Source organism: Atta colombica, unplaced genomic scaffold (assembly GCF_001594045.1).
Source record: "Atta colombica isolate Treedump-2 unplaced genomic scaffold, Acol1.0 scaffold198, whole genome shotgun sequence".
Lineage (NCBI taxonomy): Eukaryota > Metazoa > Arthropoda > Insecta > Hymenoptera > Formicidae > Atta > Atta colombica.
The window spans coordinates 4,305,617-4,327,237 of record NW_017259291.1 but is presented as its reverse complement, the minus strand read 5'-3'; the positions used below and the strand labels follow the sequence as shown (position 1 = coordinate 4,327,237).

At 31.1% G+C, this 21,621-nt stretch overlaps 4 protein-coding genes across 8 annotated transcripts in view; 2 read left to right on the top strand and 2 right to left on the bottom strand.

Moving 5' to 3' along the window:
- Positions 1-529: 529 nt before the first annotated feature.
- LOC108687039 (nucleolar protein 6) lies at positions 530-6,552 on the bottom strand. 2 transcript variants are annotated; one of them, XM_018192633.1, is made up of 13 exons: positions 6,469-6,548; positions 6,088-6,236; positions 5,330-5,860; positions 4,771-5,254; positions 4,380-4,661; positions 4,025-4,298; positions 3,649-3,943; positions 3,275-3,499; positions 2,738-3,172; positions 2,455-2,615; positions 1,844-2,097; positions 1,005-1,414; positions 530-828 (listed from the first exon to the last, which is right to left on the bottom strand). In XM_018192633.1, the coding sequence occupies exons 3-13, from the start codon at positions 5,849-5,851 to the stop codon at positions 565-567; spliced, it is 3,606 nt and encodes a 1,201-aa protein (XP_018048122.1). In that variant the 5' UTR covers positions 5,852-5,860; positions 6,088-6,236; positions 6,469-6,548; the 3' UTR covers positions 530-564. The 2 variants fall into 2 exon arrangements, with proteins under 2 accessions (XP_018048122.1, XP_018048121.1); XM_018192632.1 differs by lacking the exon at positions 6,088-6,236 and having other exon boundaries at positions 6,469-6,552.
- Positions 6,553-7,127: 575 nt separating this feature from the next.
- On the top strand, positions 7,128-15,454 carry LOC108686889. 4 transcript variants are annotated; one of them, XM_018192391.1, is made up of 15 exons: positions 7,128-7,732; positions 8,846-8,999; positions 9,765-10,426; positions 10,494-10,670; positions 11,341-11,708; positions 11,908-12,168; positions 12,295-12,657; positions 12,792-13,038; positions 13,125-13,336; positions 13,416-13,554; positions 13,704-13,957; positions 14,021-14,189; positions 14,261-14,427; positions 14,598-14,647; positions 15,177-15,253. In XM_018192391.1, exons 1-14 carry the CDS (start codon positions 7,346-7,348, stop codon positions 14,614-14,616), a joined length of 3,579 nt encoding a protein of 1,192 aa, XP_018047880.1. In that variant the 5' UTR covers positions 7,128-7,345; the 3' UTR covers positions 14,617-14,647; positions 15,177-15,253. The 4 variants fall into 4 exon arrangements, with proteins under 4 accessions (XP_018047880.1, XP_018047879.1, XP_018047883.1 ...); XM_018192390.1 differs by lacking the exon at positions 14,598-14,647 and having other exon boundaries at positions 15,177-15,454; XM_018192394.1 differs by lacking the exon at positions 14,598-14,647 and having other exon boundaries at positions 13,227-13,336; positions 15,177-15,282.
- A 3,086-nt stretch (positions 15,455-18,540) lies between these two features.
- Positions 18,541-19,906, top strand: LOC108686961 (peptidyl-tRNA hydrolase 2, mitochondrial-like). The gene is made up of 4 exons (XM_018192494.1): positions 18,541-18,664; positions 18,928-19,132; positions 19,230-19,415; positions 19,689-19,906. The coding sequence occupies exons 2-4, from the start codon at positions 18,959-18,961 to the stop codon at positions 19,869-19,871; spliced, it is 543 nt and encodes a 180-aa protein (XP_018047983.1). The 5' UTR covers positions 18,541-18,664; positions 18,928-18,958; the 3' UTR covers positions 19,872-19,906.
- A 271-nt stretch (positions 19,907-20,177) lies between these two features.
- LOC108687050 (tetratricopeptide repeat protein 28) overlaps positions 20,178-21,621 on the bottom strand; it is a 9,234-nt gene continuing 7,790 nt past the window's right edge. Inside the window, exon 15 of the mRNA XM_018192649.1 lies at positions 20,178-21,523. Within this exon, the coding sequence (XP_018048138.1) occupies positions 20,874-21,523 (650 nt within the window). The 3' untranslated portion in view covers positions 20,178-20,873. The remainder of the gene's footprint in view (positions 21,524-21,621) is intronic.

The following is a 21,621-nucleotide window of genomic DNA, read 5'->3' as shown; positions in this document are numbered from 1 at the left end:
ACTAATTATTATTTTTATAATTTAATATCTTAAATAAGATAACATTTAAAATAATATGTATCTTATATTTTAATATATAAATTTATTGCAATTTAATATTCATTATTTATTTTATTCATTAATTTACTCCATTTTGATCTTAAAGTAAAAAATGTAATTTAGGTTGGTTTAGCTTTTAAAATATACAACAATGTTGCTTGGCGAAATTCAACCTTGAGACAAATACACTCGTTTTATGAGGAGTGATTATTCCGGTTAGTAGATCGTGTAATTAGTGCTCGAAAAATAAAGAAAAAAAATTCGTCGAGCTCATACAAAACTATATTGACATACTTACATACAATGACTATTATTTAATTTGACAATTAGTTTTATTGTAGAATTAAAAGCAAAGAAGTTTATTACTAATCTTCCTGCTGATATCATAATAAATATAAGTGAGCATTATATTTTTACAGTTCATTAACATAATATTTCGGTAGTATCTTTTTGTAAAAAATATTTATTTACTCTATGTACAAATTGCGTTTCACAAATTTCGAGATTCTCGAGCTTTAAACATACCTATGTGATCAACTCTGACATCAAGGAAAACTTTTTTTTATTAGGAATATCAATCGTGCGTATAATACCTCTCCCCAGAATGTAAAAGTCTTCGATCATCGTCGAAATGTTTAAGACGAGTTTACCATCAGCATCGAGTTTTCTACAATTGGCATCCGACACTTTAAAATCTTTATGCTCGAGGACAGTGGGTTTCAACAGAACCCCGATCATCGCTCCACCATAAGTATCATGGAAAAACAATGCGTAATCCCCATAACCATCCTAAAAATGAAAAAGAAACGAACATATAGAATACAGCGCTTCAAACTATTTAGATATTTAATATTTAAATCATATGACATTAATTTCTTTTTTTTTTAAGTATACGTATGCATCAAAATAATTCAATAAAATTTAGTCATTTTTAATTGTTGACAGCTTATATAATTTATTCTTACTCTTAAATCTTTTAAGAAACATTGTATAGGATCGAAGTCCACGACTGGAATTTTTTGAAGAGAATGAATCTTATATGGATGTAAATCTACGAGTTTTGCTTTATTGGGTACATCAACTGCCTGCAGTCTTCTAGGAATCATACGTGACTTTAAATGCAGCAAACAATCGTATTCCAAGAGCGGAGGACGGAATATAGGTTTTAAATCCAGAACTATATTGTTGAACAATAAATCGTCGAATAATTTCAGCGATTCCTTCGCGAGTACACTCATACGGTTTAAAACCAAATGCGATGGAGCTTTTCTAGTCCACAAGGTTTTCTGCTGATCGTAAGGAGTAGATACGAATAAGGGTGGTAGAGAACTACGAGCCGTATTAAATAATGTTTCCACGGCAGCAATTTCTTCATCTGTAAAATATCATATATTGATACATTCTTTCATATAATAAAATAAGGTCAAAAGCGATAATATAATCTAAAATAAATATTTTCCGCTCGTCTTTTTCATATATCCTTACAGAAATCTAATTTAATGAAAAATAGTGATTTATTATGAATATTAAAAATACTGATAAGTGCTTTTAATATTTAAAATAAATAATTATTCATTACTTTCTAATTAAATTTCTGTAACGATATTTGGATAAAATCAATTTTGATTTTAATATCAATTGATTATTTCAATAAAATGATTATTTCTAAAATGATTATTTATAATCATTATTTGATTGATAAAATGATTATTTCTATAAATGATCATTTATAAAATGATTATTATAATAATACATTGCAATAATTCGGTCATTAAAAAATAAGAAAATTAAATTATTGATTTACTGGTCATCTCGTCGTTGAAATTAACAATTACGGGATCAGTATTCCAATGAGCTCTCGCAACAATTTCTAAAAATCGTAGAAATGCTACTTGTGGTGTCTGAGCCGGCTTATATGGCTCTGGTGCTAAGTACAATGATGCCATGAGCAATTCAACTACAATTCCAGGTATATGAGTATCATCTAACAGTTGCGCTGATAACCAACGTTTCGCCAAACAGCAAGCGGGACCGAATGATGGTTGCTGAGAATGCAATCTGAAAGAACGAGAATTGAGATTGTAATATATACTATTCATTTTTTTTATTTATTACACATTTATCTCATACGAATTATGTTATGGAGGCATATCTCTTATTTAATTTTCAATATTCTAAATTTTGTATGATATATATAAAATCTCAGATTTATAAAGGAATGATTTTTATATTAATCATCTTTAGAGGCAATCATTAATTATAGTAATATTTCTTATATCATGCAGTCTAAAAAAAAATCTGCTGACACTCAAATCCGAAATAAAAATTCTAATTTAGGAAAGTGTTACTTTCAAAATAAAAGATATGTTCTTAATAATCTATGAATTAACAAGGATTATATTCATCAATTTTTACCCATGCAAGGCACTACTTAATTTTGGTAAATGAAACAATTTGTTTTCTAATTCAATAGATTCTTCATTATCCCTGTATTTAATCACTCCGTCTTCCTTGACTTGTTTCATTAAAGCAATTTCTTTCTGATGTGCCACTCTCAATCGAAAAACGAACCCATTCTAATAAAAAGATAATTGTATACTTTCTATTAAGAAGAATGTATAATTTAAATGCAATATTATAGAATATTTACAATACAATTACTATTAGAAATATTATAGTAGTAAAATAATCCATTAACCTGGTAAACATCTATATAAGAAGGATTCGCCTGTACTGTCAGTGCATGCTGCGTCCTGAGACATTCCGCGATTTGTATGTAAAATGCCGCTTTCGTCTTCCTAATGGCTTCCAATTCCTCAGGCCATTTCCCACTAATCGATAACTGTAATATCGCATCGAGCGCGTGAACATATGTAGGGCATTTTGTGATGTTTTTTGAAAGACTCAGGCAATTTTTGTTTTCCTCGGTGATACCATTAATCTGTCGATGAACGGTAGCAAGCGGTGGAAAGACTTCGGCATATCGGAAAACCGGACTCGAGCCTTGCACACCATTTATTGTCAAAGGCATATCGTTCAAAGACATCAAATTTTTTTCTAAGGTATTGAAAGCTTGCAGAACCTTCAGCGTAGCTTCTTCACCAGTCCCGTATACGAAATGTGTTATTTTATACTAAATAAAAGGACATATTCATAAAGTATAAAATTTAAAGAAAATAATTAATAACTAAAAATAAAGCATCTTAAATGAATATGTTAGTAATCATAAAGTCACCTTGTGTAATTTTAACAAATCTTCCATTTGATTCGCGACGTATAAATATTGGTTTTTGAAGATACTGAACTTTGTTTCTAATAGAAATATTATTATCTTCCTACATATTATTCTCTTGTCTGTGAGAGTTTTGCCTTTTGACCAAATCACAGCCTCACGAATGGCTCCATCTTTAAATCTACGTAATTCGGACTTGCCGCCCCAAAAATTTCTGAAGTCAACTGCCTACAAAATAGAATACAAAGTTTTATATTTTATAGCACATTGTAAATATTAATTTTTAAAATATTATCGTATATCGTTATTTTAAATAATAATTGTTGCATTCTTTATTTTATCATCGTTTTAAGACGTTATTTTAATGACTTGCTTACTTCTGGTAAATTCGCTTCAGGTCCTTTATCCACGATATTGAAACATGTTTCAGGATTCAATTCTAGTCCAATAACAAGCTTTCCAATACTATCTGGCATCTTCTCGGTGCATTCCCATTCCTTACATACATTGGGTAGTACGCACAATCGATTAATTCTATCTCCTAAACCTCTCTTCAGAACATCGAAAAGCAGTTTAATCGCCTGACTACGTTTATCAGGTCCATAATTTAGTTTATTATCCACGGTGGATTTGGCATTCACTGTTATCTCTAAAAAGGATTTGTCCCGAAAACTAAACATATAGAAATGACGAAAGTTATTAAAATAGATCTGACCTTTATAATACAAAAATTTATATCAATTTGTGAATTACCATAAAATGTGATCAAATGCTCTATGAAATGGCACATTTCGCATGAAAAGTGCATGAAAGCTATCGACGTGTATATTATCTACGTGTTTCAAGCATAGCGCCGCTTCTCTTTGTACCCACGAAAAAGTATCTTTCGATAGATTCGCAGCGAAATTACAATATCCACTTGTATCAAGAAAGACACAATCGTAGTACTTGTGATAATGGGATACTTGATTTTGATTATCCTTATCTTCACACATAGTAATTCCACTCTCGCACCAATTTCCCTGTGCTATTTCAAATAAATGTAATTACTATCTCAGATAATGCAAAAAAAAACAGCATAATAACTTTTAATAACTTTTCAAGATACCTAAGCAAATCCAGATATTCCGTACAATTTGATAGCTACTCATGAAAGTATTCAGTTTTTTCTCGCGTAGTAAATAGATTACAAACATAGTAATGATGTGGCTAGTGAAGCCATCGTATCCCTTATTCAATTCACGTTGGCGCAACCATATTTTCAGCAAGATTATACCATCTCTCAAATTTGGATACTCTTTTATTGCTTGCGCAACTTCGGAATTTGTCCTTAACATTATCAAATCATGCAATACTAGAGAGTTATAGTATGGAGTGGGCGGTAAAGACGCTGTAGACAAAATAGCACACAATAAAAAATATATTACAATTTTATGGTATAAAATTCTACAATAATTTTTCTCCATTTAAAATATAAATATATAAATCATCAAACTTACTGTCTTCCAAAGAACTGCTTTGCTTGTTGTTGAAATACCATCCTGGCCTAACACTATTTTTCTCCGGCAAAAATCTATTCAACTTAAAACTACTTTCTTGTGCAGATATGTGTATCACTATGTCCACCTTTTTGTTCAACTTTCCACTGGGCCGAAGCTTCAAGGAAGGTCTTAGATTGTCACCGATAAATTTCTTGGTTTCAGCGATATCACTTCCTATATTTGACGCTATGAACGCCAAATATGTTGCTTTCTTTCTAAAATACACATAATTCTGATAATCCTGTTTCCGGAATAAACTGGTTGGCATTTCCACCATTACATCTACGGTAACAGTAGATCCAAGAATACATCCTGAATTATAAGATCCAATCACACTAATGTTGGATGGCTTCAAGAATTTAAAAACACTTTTAGTTTCTTTTGGTATGTTCGGCACAGGAATGCAAATACCTAATTTATCATTCAAATTATTATCTACAAGCTGAAATATATCAATAGATTAGACATAATTTATTGCCTCTTGTATCTTACAGTTTAGTTTAGATGTGTTACTTGCCGAAACTTCTTCAATCTCTTCGATATATTCAATTGCTGTTTTCAACTTCCCAAACCAAATCTCAAACAACGCTTTATATTTATTTTTGAGTCTTACTTCGTTGAGAATCTCTTCAATTTGAAGTCGAAATAAATTTGAATGAAATAAATTCTCAGTTTCCCTAAGCTGACTGAGTTCTTCGATCGTTGGTTGCTTGTAAAGATTTTTTTCTAATTTTTTCTTTTTCTTAGGTGCTGTCTCGGTTAACTCGTCTGTGACTTTTTTCCTCTTTTTTTCTTGATTTTCTGTAAGATGTTCAATCTCTTGACTGTCCAATTCTATTTCTTCCTCTTCATCATCTTGTATAGAATCTGTATTGTCAAATTTAAGATCTTCGTCATCGTTCTCGTCTTCTATCAGATCTGCATTATCAGAGTCCACTGAATCCTCTTCATCAATTTCTGAATTTATTGAACTTTCATTGTCAGATTCAGAATTCATTGAGTCTTCATTTTCAACAGTATTCTCAGCCTTGTGTTTCATTTTGCTCGACTGGAATTATTTATCAAACATCTTTTTTTTTTAATTATTTCTATAGAAGTGTTATTATACATCAAGTAAAGGATATTTCTAAATTTAAATACATGCATGTAAATACACTAATACTTACATTAATATATCAATTTAAAATAATATATAAAATAATAAATCACTTTAACACATTAAATTCTAAGAATTATACATCAAGGAATAATATATCTGAGTTAAAATATAAATACATTAAATAAATTTGCAGTCTAACGCTCCTTCAATTTTCCTGTAATTTCATAAATTTGTGTATTTTCATGCACAAAATATATTCCATATATATTCAACAATAATACATATAATTATCAAGTGATTTTCCTTCTCGGAATAAATTCTACGTCTGAAAATAACAAACATAAAAAATTACATAAAAATTAGAGATGGGAATATTATAGTGCATATTTACATACAATAATATAAAAACTTAGATATGATAGAAAAGTAATTTTTAATATTACTGCACAGAAACGTAAAATTTTCTTGAGAGAAGGTTAAGAATTAGAAACTCAACTCGATGCTTCATTAAATAAATAAAATACAGTAATAAAATACATTAATAAAATTTGATATACCATCGAAGGTCCCTTCATTTTCCTTTTACTGTTGTGTGATTCAAAAGCAATTTTTAATTTTTATTTGAGCTTTATGTTGTAAAACACATCGGCTAGAAAAACCACATGCTTGACAATATTTCCCAGAACATTCCGTTTGACCACGTGACCAAAATTACTCGCTGCAACGACATCTGTTCTCCATTTTTTCTCTTAAAACTCACATTTCTTCGTCGGTATACCATTGTTGGATGAATAAGTTTTTATCAATTAACATCTGGAAAAATAATATCGCGTATCGCGTATAATTAATCCTAGAGATGGAAACATATGTAAAATATTCGTGAAAGAAGCATAATCAACGTGAAATCTGACGAAATCCTCGTTCCAATTAAAAACGCGCTGTTCCGCGAAATAATTGCAATGCAGATTCACAATGCGTTCCATGCTGCTTTTCCGGTAAAAGTCGTTGCATAACGGTCAATCGATTCATCGCGTAGCTCTCACTTTCATTTCATCATTTTAATGCCTCGTTTTTCACTCAGAAGTAAGAAAACGGATTTTCGAAGATTTTCTAGTGCGACATGAGTTATCGACGGATGGCGATCTGCTGTACCCTGCGCGTCGTGTCGACATCGGTGTCAATGACAGCTGGGCGCGATGACGACAGTCAATGGCGTACGCGCAAGGTAGGTACACCTGTGTCGATGTGTCAAAGGCCGAGTCTCGACGTTAAATCGCCGTGACGCCGAGTGCTCGAGTGCCATCGTGCGATCCTACGGATGTGCTGTCAATCCTAGGAGTGGCCTGTGAAGCGAATCGTGCTGAATCCAGGGAATCGCGGCACCGGAGAACCGTATGTGCTGTCTAACGTGGATGTTTATGGCTGGCATGTTAAATGGCAATGAACATGGAAGTGGCGGAGGCGTCCGGGCTGGCGTCCGACGCCCGTCTCTCGATGTCGGCGGACTTGCCCGACGACGCTAGCTCGGAGACCCACGGCGGATCCACGACGCTTGCGGGCGAGTTGTTGCCGCGCGCCGGTGAAGACGCGACGAGTGAGGATTCTGTCGATGCGCGACCAACGACGAGCGATGGCGTCACGACAGGAGTAAGGTGCGAAGAGACTCTGAAGAGCTCGTTGACGGACAACGGTCCGCGTGTACTGCAGACTCCGTTGGCTTTTACCATCGATTTCGGCAATAAGGAAGTGGACACTGCGAAGTATCAGAACTTGTTCGAAAGGTACAATGCTAGACACAGGCGGAACCTCTCCACGTCCAAGGTATTAAAGATTCCATCATTTTTAATATATATTTTATTCAAAGAGTTTTTTATATTGTAAAATTATGAATTGGTACACAGTATAATAATAATTGAAGCGAAACAAATATTGTGCTCTTCAGCAAACGATACATTGCAATGCAGTGATCATGTCATCTTTAGATGCTTTTTTTTTAGTGATAAAAAAGTTGACAAGAGCATTATTCTGTTTTTCTTACTATTTAGAGAATAACAAAGATAGAACAAAACTTGTGTTAACTTGTGTCATTAAATGAAAAGTACCCTTTGTTTCACACTGGTAAACAACAAGACAAACAATAAGAATGTAATGATTTACTTTGTTGTACTATGTTATCTATATCTCTTGCTGGAAAGCATCTGTTTATATTTGTTTCACTCCAATTTATTGCACTAACAAATTTAAGATCTGTTTGCATTGTTTGAAACCCCCGAAATCTTTGCATTTAAAATGAGATAAATATGTATTTAGGCATTGAAAAGAGAGAAATAGAAGATTTTAAATGTAAAAAATGCAAGTAATGCAAACAGATCTATTGTGTGCAAAACAAATATAGTTTGTTTCGCTTTAATTTATTGCACCAGAGAATCCTTTGATAAAGAATAGACCTTATATTTCGCATAAATACATAAATAAAAGTTTTTTAAATTTAATCATGCAATATTGTATGTTAGTAGTTTGTTAACAGTTTCAAGCATTACAGTAGATTGATAACTGTCCATATCTCATATTTCATCAACAAAACTTGCTAAAAATCTGATAGCAGATTGTTAACAGAAACCAAACAGAATTGTCTTATAATTATTTAAATGGACTATAAATTCAAATTGTTATGAAATGGCAGATTCAGCTTCAGATTTCCATAATTAATTTATCATCATATTTTACTAGTAGATTCTGTTATATTTTTATTGGCATTTTATTGACAAAAAATTAATTTAGTAGTAAACACTTAATCTTTAATGGATTTAGCTACCTGAATAATAAACTTGAATTTTACAAGTGCTTTTTTATAATAAAATATAATTAATTTTTACACTAATTTTATATAAAAAATATATTGTATATTATATCATGTTGTATATTTATTTTTAGGTAGAAGTAAAATCAAAGAAGCCGAGCACTATATTGTCTCCAAACTTGGTGCAAAAGCAAAAAGTTCCTAGCACTCATTCAGAGGGTTATTTCAGCAGTGAAGATGATACAAAACGCAAAACTGACCAATTATCAGCAAGACTTAAACAATTAGGTAAATATATTACGCTTTTGTTCTTTTTTCTTTATTTTTAAAGAATGATTTTATTTGATAATTACAATTAATATAATTTAAATTTTTTAAAATTAGTAATATCATAGATATAATTTATCATAGATATTATCACAGATATTATTATTTAATTTATTTAATTTTTATAAATAAAAGAAACTTATATAAAAAATATATTTAAAAAAAACTTACATAAAAATGAAAGTTATAATATTAATAGTTACTTATAAAATTGATTACTAAAATCTTATACTAATAAAGTATGGATCCTTTAATATATATGAATGTATTGGAACTGAATACCTGTGATGTATGAGTCATGGTGAAGTCATGTTCTTCAAGCTTTTTAATATTCCTTACAAGTACCTTCTACTCATTCTGAATGATATAGCCTGCTGACATATTAATGGCTTTGATGTCATAACCGTTTCCATGTTAGGAACTATATGATTTTCCTCCAGAAATTATGAATAATGTTGATGATTCTATTATCACTTTTGTCATGATTTTACTATTTTTAAATTGATGTTTCAGAAGATGCATACATTGTCTCTGAATTAGAAATATGAAATACTAGAAACTGAATTATAAGTTGCATACATTGTATTGTATTTGTTAATTTATGTTTATATTTTTATTTATTTTTATTTAATTTAATTTACATTTATTTTTATAAATAATACATTTTTTATTATTACTTTTCTACATCTTATTAATTAAAAGATTTGAATTGTGTATATTCTTTAGGTGCCAAGAATTCTTCGAGAGCACATTCTAGCACAAAAAAATCCACGAATGAACAAGTAGATCCTTCTCATCAGAATAAGCAGTATTTAATGACAAGGTCTTGTGACGATGAATTACATCACAACAAACTGTCATCTCAAGGCCTCTCTTTAGAACTTGAAACCAACGAAAATATATATTGGACATCCCAAAGATCTGCAACGATAAATGATTTAAGTCGCATTCAGATTAACAATTACGACGACGACGAAAATGAGAAGCGATACACAAAAAACATTGAATATATCGACGTTAATCATGAGTGTAAGGAAGTAAATAATGTAGCTGACAACAAAGTATCTAATATGAATTATCTTCACGATGATTTCAATATAAAGAATACAAACGAGAGAGAGAATAATTTGTTGAGTGATCAGAGAGAGCAATTTGTTAGTTACGCGATGGATTTAAACGCAGACAATATCACAGATACCAATCTAGATGTATTTAACGTTAGCAACGTCGATGCTAATTCCGATGGTGCAGTGAGCGAAGCTGGAACATACACGATTCACAAGGACTATACCGACGAGGAGAAAGCAAGAATGGATATCGACAAAGTTTTCAGCGTCGGTGTTCTAACTGAAGACGAAAGCAACGAAGCATACGTACATAATTTTAAGGTAGATAACATCTAATCAAGTGTTTGCATTCGTAATGTGCACGAGATGTTCACGATATATTTTACAGATGAGTATTTCACGCGATAATAACGCATGGATATCAGAATGGGCTACTCAAGTAGCAGAGCATAACTCTCTACCTCCGATAATAGGCGGCTCGACGGGTCGTACGCCGCCTTTGAGTCCCACCAAAATACCATCTCCAATTCATGCTAGATCTCAACGAATGTCACGCAATCGCTATGTACGTATAAATATTTCATATAAAAATAATAAAATATCTATAAAACACAAAAAAACTGCCAATACGAGCAATACTGAATGGATGTGTGTGCATACAATTTGTTGTTTAATTGATTTGATTATGCATCTCATTATATTTGACAATTGTCTACTAATATAATTTTAGTTAACTTGTCACATGATAATAATTACTGATTAAAGTTGTAAAAGGACCCAAAGCAAAGGATTAAAATGTTTACATTTTCTTTTAAATTTAAATATTTTCATTTAAATAATTTCATTTAAATATTTATATATTTATATAAATTTTCAATAAATATTTCAATAAATTTTACTTATACACACATCCATTCAGACTCGTATTGGCATTTTCGATTTAATAATTTGTTAGAGCCTAAACATTTTAATTTAATCTATAGAATAACTATATAAAAATTGATTAAAAATTATATATTAGGTGTAGTAAAAAGAAATCCATTATTTTTTCATTCAATTTCATGCAAAAATAATGGATTTTTTTTTACTACACCTAATATATAACATTAATTTTTTTATATTATACATATTTCTTTTGATAATTATAAAAATTCAAAAACATCCTTATCATTTTAATATATTTTTAAATTTTCTTATGACTTTTTCATCTTTAAGTATTTTAATCCTTCACACAGGAACAGTCACCTGACAGCAATCTGGACACTGACTCGTATGTACGAATAAAAGAAAGGCTCGGTTTAGTTTCAAATCAGCATCAAATCATAGATTCCGGTGGAGAATCCGATGATGACACTAGCAACAGTTACAATACGCCGCCTAACAGCTCACAGCGTACACCTGTACATAATACCGTAATTAGACGTGGCAGCTTGTCCGAATCGTTGTTTCGGCGAGCGAACAGCAATGAAAATAGGCGAAGCGTCCGAAAATATTTAAGCTCGGCCAAATCGAAGACTGCTGATATTAATGTAGAATTATTGAAGAGCCCGTCCCAAGTGTTGTCGCCTCTCCATTTGGAGAGAAGAAGTAGCTCTCTAGATAGGTGAATGATCTGTTTCACACGCACATTACATTCTGATGAATTAATTTGTTAATAACAATAATAGCATACATTTATCACACATTTATCACATTGTATATAATAGTTTTGCTATTAGAAAATGTAGAATTTTGTCGACTAACAAAACTCAATAGATTATTATTGAGCTCTTAAGAAAATCTCTTATTTTTCTTTAACATAGGAAAGAATATGCTTCTGATACAACGGAATCTAATACGTCCAAGAAAAACAATGTGAAATATAAAGAAGACCTTAAACATATGAACAGTCCCATTTTAAGCCGTCTCAGACCACCTACGCCAAAATTGACTACTAGCCCAATTGTTAGCCGTAAAGCTGTTGTAACGAAAATTCTCAATTCTCCCATGCTAGACAGACCTAAACATTTGGCAAAATCGTCACAAGCGAAAAATATAGGATATTTTACATGCGTTGAAAATAGGTATATTTTTGTCTTCGTTTCAATTTATATACAACGATATATAATTTCAAAACAATTCAATAATAATTTCAATAATTAATTTTAAAGCAATTAATGTATCTCATACATATGTTAATTCTTTTATAGTCCATATATGTTGAGAAAATCTAACAGCACTACGAATTATCACGAAGGAACCAGTTATTTTGATAAGGACATGCCTATTAAAGCGCCTAGTATGCTACGAAACAGTCCAGAACTTCAACGACATCTTAATATACAGAGATCATCGAGTAATGCAAGCATTAGGAACATGAAATCGCAAAATCTCGTATCACGTCGCAGCAGTTTCAACAGTAGCGATATTGACAGAATATCATCAAGAGGAAAATATAGTTCTGTTGTTGTCTCCGATAGTAGTAGCGAAGCTGGTGAACAACAAAGAAAATCTTCCCTGACAATCTCATCTGGAATTAAGTTGAATAGGACTTTTAGTATAAGAAGAGCAAGGTATCTTAAAAATTCTGCAAAAATTAAATGAAATGCTAACGACAATATAAAAATTCCAGATATCCTATTTTTTTATTTCTACAGAAAATTAAGACTTTCTACAGAAAATTAATTATTGAATATATTATTTATAGATTAAATTGTGAGTCTGATACAACGCCGAATACAACTCCCGAAGAAAGACGTCGAAGAGCGCAGTCTGAAGTTAAGACTATAGCACCTATGAATAAGCAGCAAAGTTATCATCGTATTCGCACAAACAGTGTCGGAGCACACAATAAGGAATCATCAAAGAAATCGGAGACAACGAAATTCAGAGCACCATCCATATCTAGAACCGATACCGGAAGATTTAGTATGAGAGCTCCAAAGACGATTCATGTAAGCATCGCATTTGTATAAGAGATTATTTTGTTTGTAGGACATGTTTTAAATATAAATTTTTTGTTTTTTTTTTTTTTCTTAAGCATCCTCCTCTTAGTCAAAAAACGAATCAGAAACCGAGTAAAGATCACAAAAAGTCAGGTAGAAGTAATTCCACTCTTACGTCCAAGGAGGTGGAGTTTCAGAATTGGAAGCGGCGGAAAAGTTACGATCCGATGAAAGCAGCGGCCGAAGGGAGAAAGAAATTAATAGACAGTACAAAGAAACATCACAGTACCGAGGATGGTTCCGGCAAGTGAGTATATAGAAATATACGAATCGTTTGCGCGAGTAATAAGTATTTCAGTTTTCAAAAAGAACGATTTATATTGCAGTCATGACAATTCCGTACTGAGATCTGCTAGTTTTCATGGTACAGGGGCTGCTCTCTCGTTAGCCAACGATTGGTCAGATAATGAATTAAATTACTGTTATGAAGACAATCAAGTACCTCCGCCTAGTAGCCCACAGTTGGTATGTTTTATATATATGTGTATAGATTATCACATTAAAGCTTTATGAAATCTATTGACAATTTTTGTTGATAAATTTGGTTACTAATCTTATTAAGTTATAACAAATAATAATATATCAAATGCTTTATAAAATCTGTAATTAATTAGGAGAGCGACAGTGATTTAGAAACTTCATCTTATTTGCAAACAACTCAGAATGTTGTGTCCGCAATGTCTGCTCGCATGACAGGATATCGTCCTCCACTCGTTTCTGATAATGAGAGTGACGAAGACACGAGTCACAGCCTACATCAGAATATATCGAAAGGATTACGGCATCCCAGCGATACGGAGAGCAGCGATGAACAGCATCCTATGTCACAATCTCCTATTTCCAGCACTAAATACAACAAAGAATTTAGGTATGTGCTTATGGTTTTCTTGAATTTTAATATCTTTGTTATCTAATTATTTCTTCTCTCTAGCTTGCGTAAAGCAAAATTGGATCTGCAACGAACAAAACCTGTGTCTTCCAGTGTGAACAAAGCTAAGAATTTATCACACGATGCACATGGCAAGTCTGAATCGCTTTCCAGTATCAATAGAACAGATTCTGGACGACCTAATGCGCGAATTAACAGAGGTCTGAACATGGTAAGAGAGTATAATTTTCAATAAATAATAATAAAATTTAATATGTAATAAATACATTTAAATGTATGTAGGGGCCTAAGAGTAAATCAAAGGAACCAAAAAAGCCCTCAGCGTCAAATGTACGGGAAGTCGAAATGCAAAATTGGAAACGTCGCAAAAGCTACGATCCCATGAAAGCTGCTATGGAAGGACGAAGAAAAGCCGGCTTGGCAAAGAAAAATGCAGCTCTGTCACCGAGGTTAGTTGCAAGTTGATGCAACTTTTCATAAAAAAGTGATCGAGGAATTTTTCAGGCAAAGCAAAAGTCCAGAAGTTATTATGCCTCTTGATCTTTTGCATTGTCTAGGATATATTGTTACTAATTAAGAAGATAATTATTTTACTTTATTTGTTATATTTTGTTGTTAGGACCGATAGTGATCGATAATCTAAAAATAATGTGGCAAAACAAGCAAGCGGTATGGTACAAACTCGTTTGAACATTTTACATATAGATTCCCTTATTTTATAGATTCAAGAGGTACTGTTAATAAATGTTTGTCACTTTTTAAAGATATAAAACACTTACCAACACGAGAATGCTTATTTTTTTTATGTTTTGCACTAACTCAGAGTTCCAAGTAAGGGACTATAGAAGATATATATTGTACTTATGTTTTACATTAATTTATCTATTTTAGTAATATATTGCTTTTGCATTTAGTGTTTCTATTATCCATCTAATTGTTTATTGTGCTCTAGCAAACGCATTCAAAGAACCGAACCTATTTCTACGGAAAAAATATTGCTTTTTAATAGAAATCTTATTTGTTCAATATTGACAATGCGTTTGATTTGATCAGTCAGCTTTAGCAATAATGTGCGATGTAAATATGCGTTAACAAAGCTTTTCTTTTTTGATAAAAAAAAAGAGTATAAAGAAATGGGAGAGATTCGTTTCTTCACTTGCTCATAATTTCATTGTAGTTTACTTCTATTTGATTTTAGCCACGTAGCGAGATCGCAGAGTTTTCATGGATCAGTAGGATTAGCAGTCAGCGATTGGAGCGATGAGGAACCAGTCATATCCGCAGACGAAAGCCCACTTTACTAGAATTGTAATTCAGAGTTAATGGATAATATAAAACTAAACGCATGCGTAAAAATAAGATAAAGCCAAATTACAAAAATTCTTATAAAAATTGCAAGAATAAGTGAATTTTACAGGATGTTATAGGAATTAAGCACTCCTATGTTTAGATATAAATCTATTGAAAAAAATTATAATGAGCCAAATAACTAGAAAAAGTCTTTTCTATATTATAAATTTGTGAGTTATTGACTGTTCATTGCTAAATCCTGAGTTACAAAAATGTGCTTTCTAAAGGTGATACTTAAAAATTATACAAAAATTAATGATATTAGTATTGAAATTAGTATTGAACGTCCAATTATTTGTGATTAATTTGTATGAAATGTCTTTTTCTCTTAAATTATTTCGTATTTTTTATTACACATTAAATGAATAATATTGCCTAAATATAAAAAATATTTCATGTATACAATAATATTAAAAAGAGAAAAAAGATTGATAAAAAAGACTTGAGATGTTTTAATTATGAAGCGAGAATATATTCGATTTATAATAAAGAGTGCTAAATATATAAAGAAATATATGTGTGTCATTGGTTTAATTATGATTGGACCAATCGTGTAGCGTTTATGTACAAATATTTTTATCTATATAAACGCATTTTGTTTCACATTGGTGCAGATGGTTTGTTTAATTATGAAATATTTACTTTAATAATAATTTGTAAAGTGTAAAATTTTTTCATTAAAAGCGCAAAGAACGAACACGCAAAAGAATTTTACATATAGGTTTGCGTGTCTTTCTTTGTCATGTTGCGAGAATTATGTACATTATGTTGCTTGTAATAGTGAATACAAACTCGCATTGGTACTCACGATTTCTTCCTGCTTGTATAACTATTGATACAGAAGAAAGAATGATGTGCTACGCTCTCTTCCAAAGCGTGTAATAAATTGTAGTAAATATTTTTCCTCTACGATAATTTAATGTGATCATGAAGGGCTTTACAATGATCTTAATTGTTAAGATGTATATATCACTGTCGATCGATTTAATTGTACATTCTTTCTTTCGATTTTACATAAGAATTAACCGATACGTTTGTCAATTTGGTTCGAAAAAAAAAATGAATTGTCTCTGTAATATATTCGACCAGGTAATATTAAATAACACTGACATAAACATAAGATATTTTATACATAAGTACTTGTTCAAAGGATTGTATCACTTGTTCATCATATGCTTGTTGTTCCAATATAAATGCGATGAAAATTTTATCTGAATTCCCTAGAGAATTTCATAAAATTTATACAAGTTCGTTGTGCATATCGCAAGCATTATGATAAAGAGTTATATTAATGCTCCCTTTATTGCATAATTTTTGGAAGATCATCCAACTACAACTTAAAGCAATTTTCTACGTTTCCTTTACTCTATATTTATATCTCAACGTTAAAGAAATAAAAATTTTAATTGAGAAATTAAGAAATTTATATTTTCTTATCGACATAATTTATAATTAATTAAGTTATATTTCTTAATTCGGAATTATGCAATAAAGATTGCAGAAGAATGTGATATTATGACAGGATTAGAAAGTTTTGAGTTAAATATGATTTGTTAGAAATTAATAGATAAATATATAATAGTTTTCTTAATTAAGTTTCTATGATGTTCGATTCTAAAAATATTTAATTCTGTAGTATTGTATGAATTGAATCTGTAGAATTTGTTAATATGTTGCAAAAATAATTTAGAAAAAATGGTGTGCGTCAATCATTAAAATTAAAATTTGTTTTTAATTTTTTGATCAATTTATAAAAAATATTTTATTTAAAATAATATATTTTCAAAATGCATTACGAAGTTAGTATTGACATTTGATAAAAAACATTTATTACATTTTATGTGCAATGCCGCGTATTGGAAGTTATTTTTTTATAAATTTATGCGTATAATTAAAATCTTACGATCGCACAAATTTATAATGTTCTTAAATACATTGGTTTCGCGTTCTTGATTTTTCTTTAAAAAAAAAAATGGGCTTCCAATGTGACACAAATTACTATATTTCCAAGATAAATACATCAAAACAATGAAAATACATGGAATGATATATGTTATTTTAATTGTGCAACTGGAAATATGAGGATCATGAATACAAAAGAAATCTTAGTTCATCTTAATTATAATTTTTTTTATAAATTTTATTTATCTAATGCAACAAACAGAAAGCTCAATTATTTCTAGAGATGCTTGCCGCCTAGATCCTTGCATTTCTAGACCGGTTATTAGCAAGCAACGATATGTTATTTTGCCAATGAATCTTTTAAATGTAACTAATTATTAACGAGTTCTAATTTTCTTTTTATCATGATATATTAAAATGTTTTATTAATATGATCTGAATCGTTTGTTTCTAAGTTATGTATGTACACAATTGCTATTCGCATAATAGCGTATAAAATGTGTGTTTCACATCTTATTTTGTCACACAGAAAGAAGCATGTGCATATATGTAATAACAAGCGATATATTTTTGTATATTTAAAGCCTATAGAGCCGTTAAGCGCGTTAAGTTTCAATTTTACCATTAATTAATTTTTATTAAAAATATATTTACACAATTCTTTTGCAGAAAAATGTTTGTGTAACAATTGTTATATATGATAGTGAAATATAACATCTGTATCTTAAAAATAAGAGTGTGTCAATCGATCGTATGTATCGTAATAATATATAAGTGTAAATCACAAAGTCGTTTGTTTTTTTTATTTGGAGTTGCGTTTTTACGAATCTCGCACAACTTAGCCAAGTTTCAAATGGCACTGAAAATTTAAATTCGTAGTTTATTTCGATCTGTTTCATTTTCTATCATGTATATCCGTGCGTTTGAGTTGTACGTCATTTATAAAAACTGAAACCAAGTTGCTACAAAAACTTTAACTCTTCGATTTTTTCTTAGATCATACTGTTGCTTATCGTATAGACAAAACTTGCAATATAGAAAATAAATATCTTCTTCTGTTCTCCATATATTAATATTTATAAATGTTAAAATAAAAAAAATTTTCATATTCTGTCCAACAAATAGTGTATACACAAAATATTAATCAAATATGAAAATATAAAAATACATAACTATCGTCGTATTATTTAAAAAATAATGTGAGACATCCGCATAAAATATTAATTAATTATGGAACTAAAGATTAATTTTAGTGATATTTTAAATATTATCCATGTAATCTGTGATCGATCAGTTGTCGATGTCTTTTTAGTTAAACTTGCAATAATCATCATTGCATGATTATTGATCAATGTTGATCAGCTGAATCAGCATGGATCGGCATGGTGCCGTTAGAAACGTGGTCATTGAGATTATCGACAACGCCTTGTTTTAGTGAGTAATGTTTTAGTTACGTTTCATTTAAATTAACACATTTAAATTTTAAACGTGTGTGTATATATATATATATATATATAATATCATATATTAATGATGAATAATATGAAAGATTTTCCATGATATAATGAAAATCTATCTATCTAACATTATAGGTTATCTTTATTTTATAGTACGCACATATATTTTCTTTTATATGTATCTATAAATTATTTAAAACTGTGACAACGTATTTTTTCAACTCGCGTGTACCTTCGCAGGTTTTATTTTATTAATACATTATTGAAAACCATGGACGACATCGCCCAGACAATCGTAGCGCAGGCAACAGATCCGAAAGTGGCGTTTATAGCCGCTGCTCTCTTCGGTTATTGTCTATATAAACTCATGACCATGGTAAATAGAAAAAGTCTTCAGCAAAGTTCCTTTACGGAAGACTCCGACGAAACAGATGATGACGACGTGGTAAAGAAAACGATATTACTTGAATTTTTCTCCAAAACTTTTGTAATTCTCTAATCTATTAAACAATCAATTGCAATTATTCTCTTTTTTTACACAGGTATATATGGATAAATATGATAATTATAAGTTGATTCTAATAATTAGAACGGATTTGAAAATGGGAAAAGGAAAAGTAGCAGCTCAGTGTTCACACGCTGCTGTTGCAGCATACAAAGCTGTTAGGAAACATCCAAAAATTTTAAGAGCATGGGAAAAATCTGGCCAAGCTAAAATCACTCTTAAGGTATTTCGAATAATATTAAATACTGATAATAAGTTAATAAAGAAAATATTTTTAATGAATTGAAAATGTATAATGAATGTATTCATATTGATCCAACATATTAAATATTCCTTATGACACGAACCAGATCGTAAGGTTTTAATCGAAAGAAACTATCACTGATGTTTAATAAATATATTTAACTATAGTATATACAGTTAAAATAAATATCTTTTCACACACATACGCACACACACACGCATGTATAAAAAAAAATGATATGTTAATTTCCAGGTGGACAGCGAGGCTGCTCTTATAGAGATAGCAAAGCAAGCTAAAGCTGCAGGTCTCTTATCGAACGTTGTACAGGATGCAGGACATACACAAATACCAGCAGGAAGTAAAACAGTATGTGCAGTCGGACCGGGTCCAGCAAAATTGATAGATCAAGTAACTGGTCATTTAAAGTTATTTTAATTGTTTATGAAATAAAGACCAATCTTTTGATATTTCTTTGACTTTATATTTTTTATTTTTAATATCCCCAAATATCTTATTTTATTTAAATTCAATTCTTTATTTAAATCACTCTGTTGGCAAAATTTTTTCTACGCAGAGAAATCTTAACACAATGTTAATGCTTTGAATTTTTAAAGAATATTTACATGCTTATTAAGAAGGCTAATACTACATGATTTTTATTGTCTCTATATCTTTTCACAAAGTAGAATTTTGAAATTAACATTCAACTCGTAAAATATATGAGCATTTAAATTTCCTTCATGTTAAGTTTTATCCAACATATTTAACAGTTTTCTCTTATATAATACTACATTTGTGTGTGTGTGTGTATGTGTGTGTGTGTGTGTGTGGATGTGTTTTGCGAAATACAAACGTAGTATAGAATGTGAATCCAAATTTACTTTCTAGCATAATTTATCAGAAATATGATAGTTGAAGTTAAAGCTCGGATGTTGGTGCAGCTAATATTATTTATTCTAGATATCAATGATAAATGGGAGGAAATAATTGATTCTTTTAGCTTATTAAACATCCGAACTCTACAGTCATTTTTTGCTATGTTAATTAAGAACGTTAATAATTAAACGTTTGGACGGATTACAATTAAAATCATACTTGAGCATATTAGCGCTTATTAGCGAGATTATTTCATCCTTGTACGTATATAGAACTCGTTACATTCACGAGTTCCAATATAAAGGGACATGTATGCAAATATGTGCATTTAGTAAATATTAAGGTATTTATGGTTCCTAATATATTCTTTCAGGTGTTTCATCTTGAATACCAAGAAATATTGGCAAATGAATGTGCTCGCACGTTTTTCGCCAATCGTTTTCTGTCAGTCTTGCTGTGATTGCAAGGCACTGACCACCTGTTTCTCAATGTGTCTCCCATTCTTTGGTACCCAATACTATACTTCGCGAAATTACGCTTTAACTTATAAATATAAATAATCTATATCGGTGGCGCGGGTGCTTTCCGAGGTATTTTATTCGAACTGGCGGCGCTGCACTGTGACTCCGCAATAGATCTACCGTCAGCCTCATCCCTCCGGCAGAGTTCTGACTCGTTCTGTATCCAATTCTGTGTCTGACTGTGGCTCACTGTTTTCGATTGCGACTCCTCGTTTTCGGATACAGCGTTCACTTCCTCCAGCAATTTCGATAATGACGGTGCTAGACCCAATCCCAAATTGCGCTCGTGATATACCTCCGATATCGTGGGCGTAAGCTCCCGCGTTAAACTCGTCAGGGAAGTGGCCAGATTCCTCAAATTCTGCGGATGTGTTTCCGTGGATTGTGTCGCGTCGGTCTGTGCACTGCAGATGTCCTCGTTTGTCGCTGTGGCATGCCGTGGTTTCCTCGACGTGTTCGTGTCAATCTCAGTTCTCACGCTCAACCTTTCCAATACATTAGCCGGCAAAGGTGGTAACGGTTGCCGCCTCAATACAGTGGCATGACCATTGTCCCAATCTGTTACTGAACTGCTCGAGCTTGAGCCAGGTCTTACCGGATTTTGTTCGGGATAAAGATTCCGGATACGAGTCTGATGATTCAAGTTAAGCGCCACAGGAGGACTAGGTGTAAATGCCACGTCTGATTCACCTGGAGTGTTCGAATATAATTTAAATTCTGTGATATATCTTATGAAATTTTACAGGAATCAAATGTATCTTATAAAAATGTTACTTTTAATATTTGAA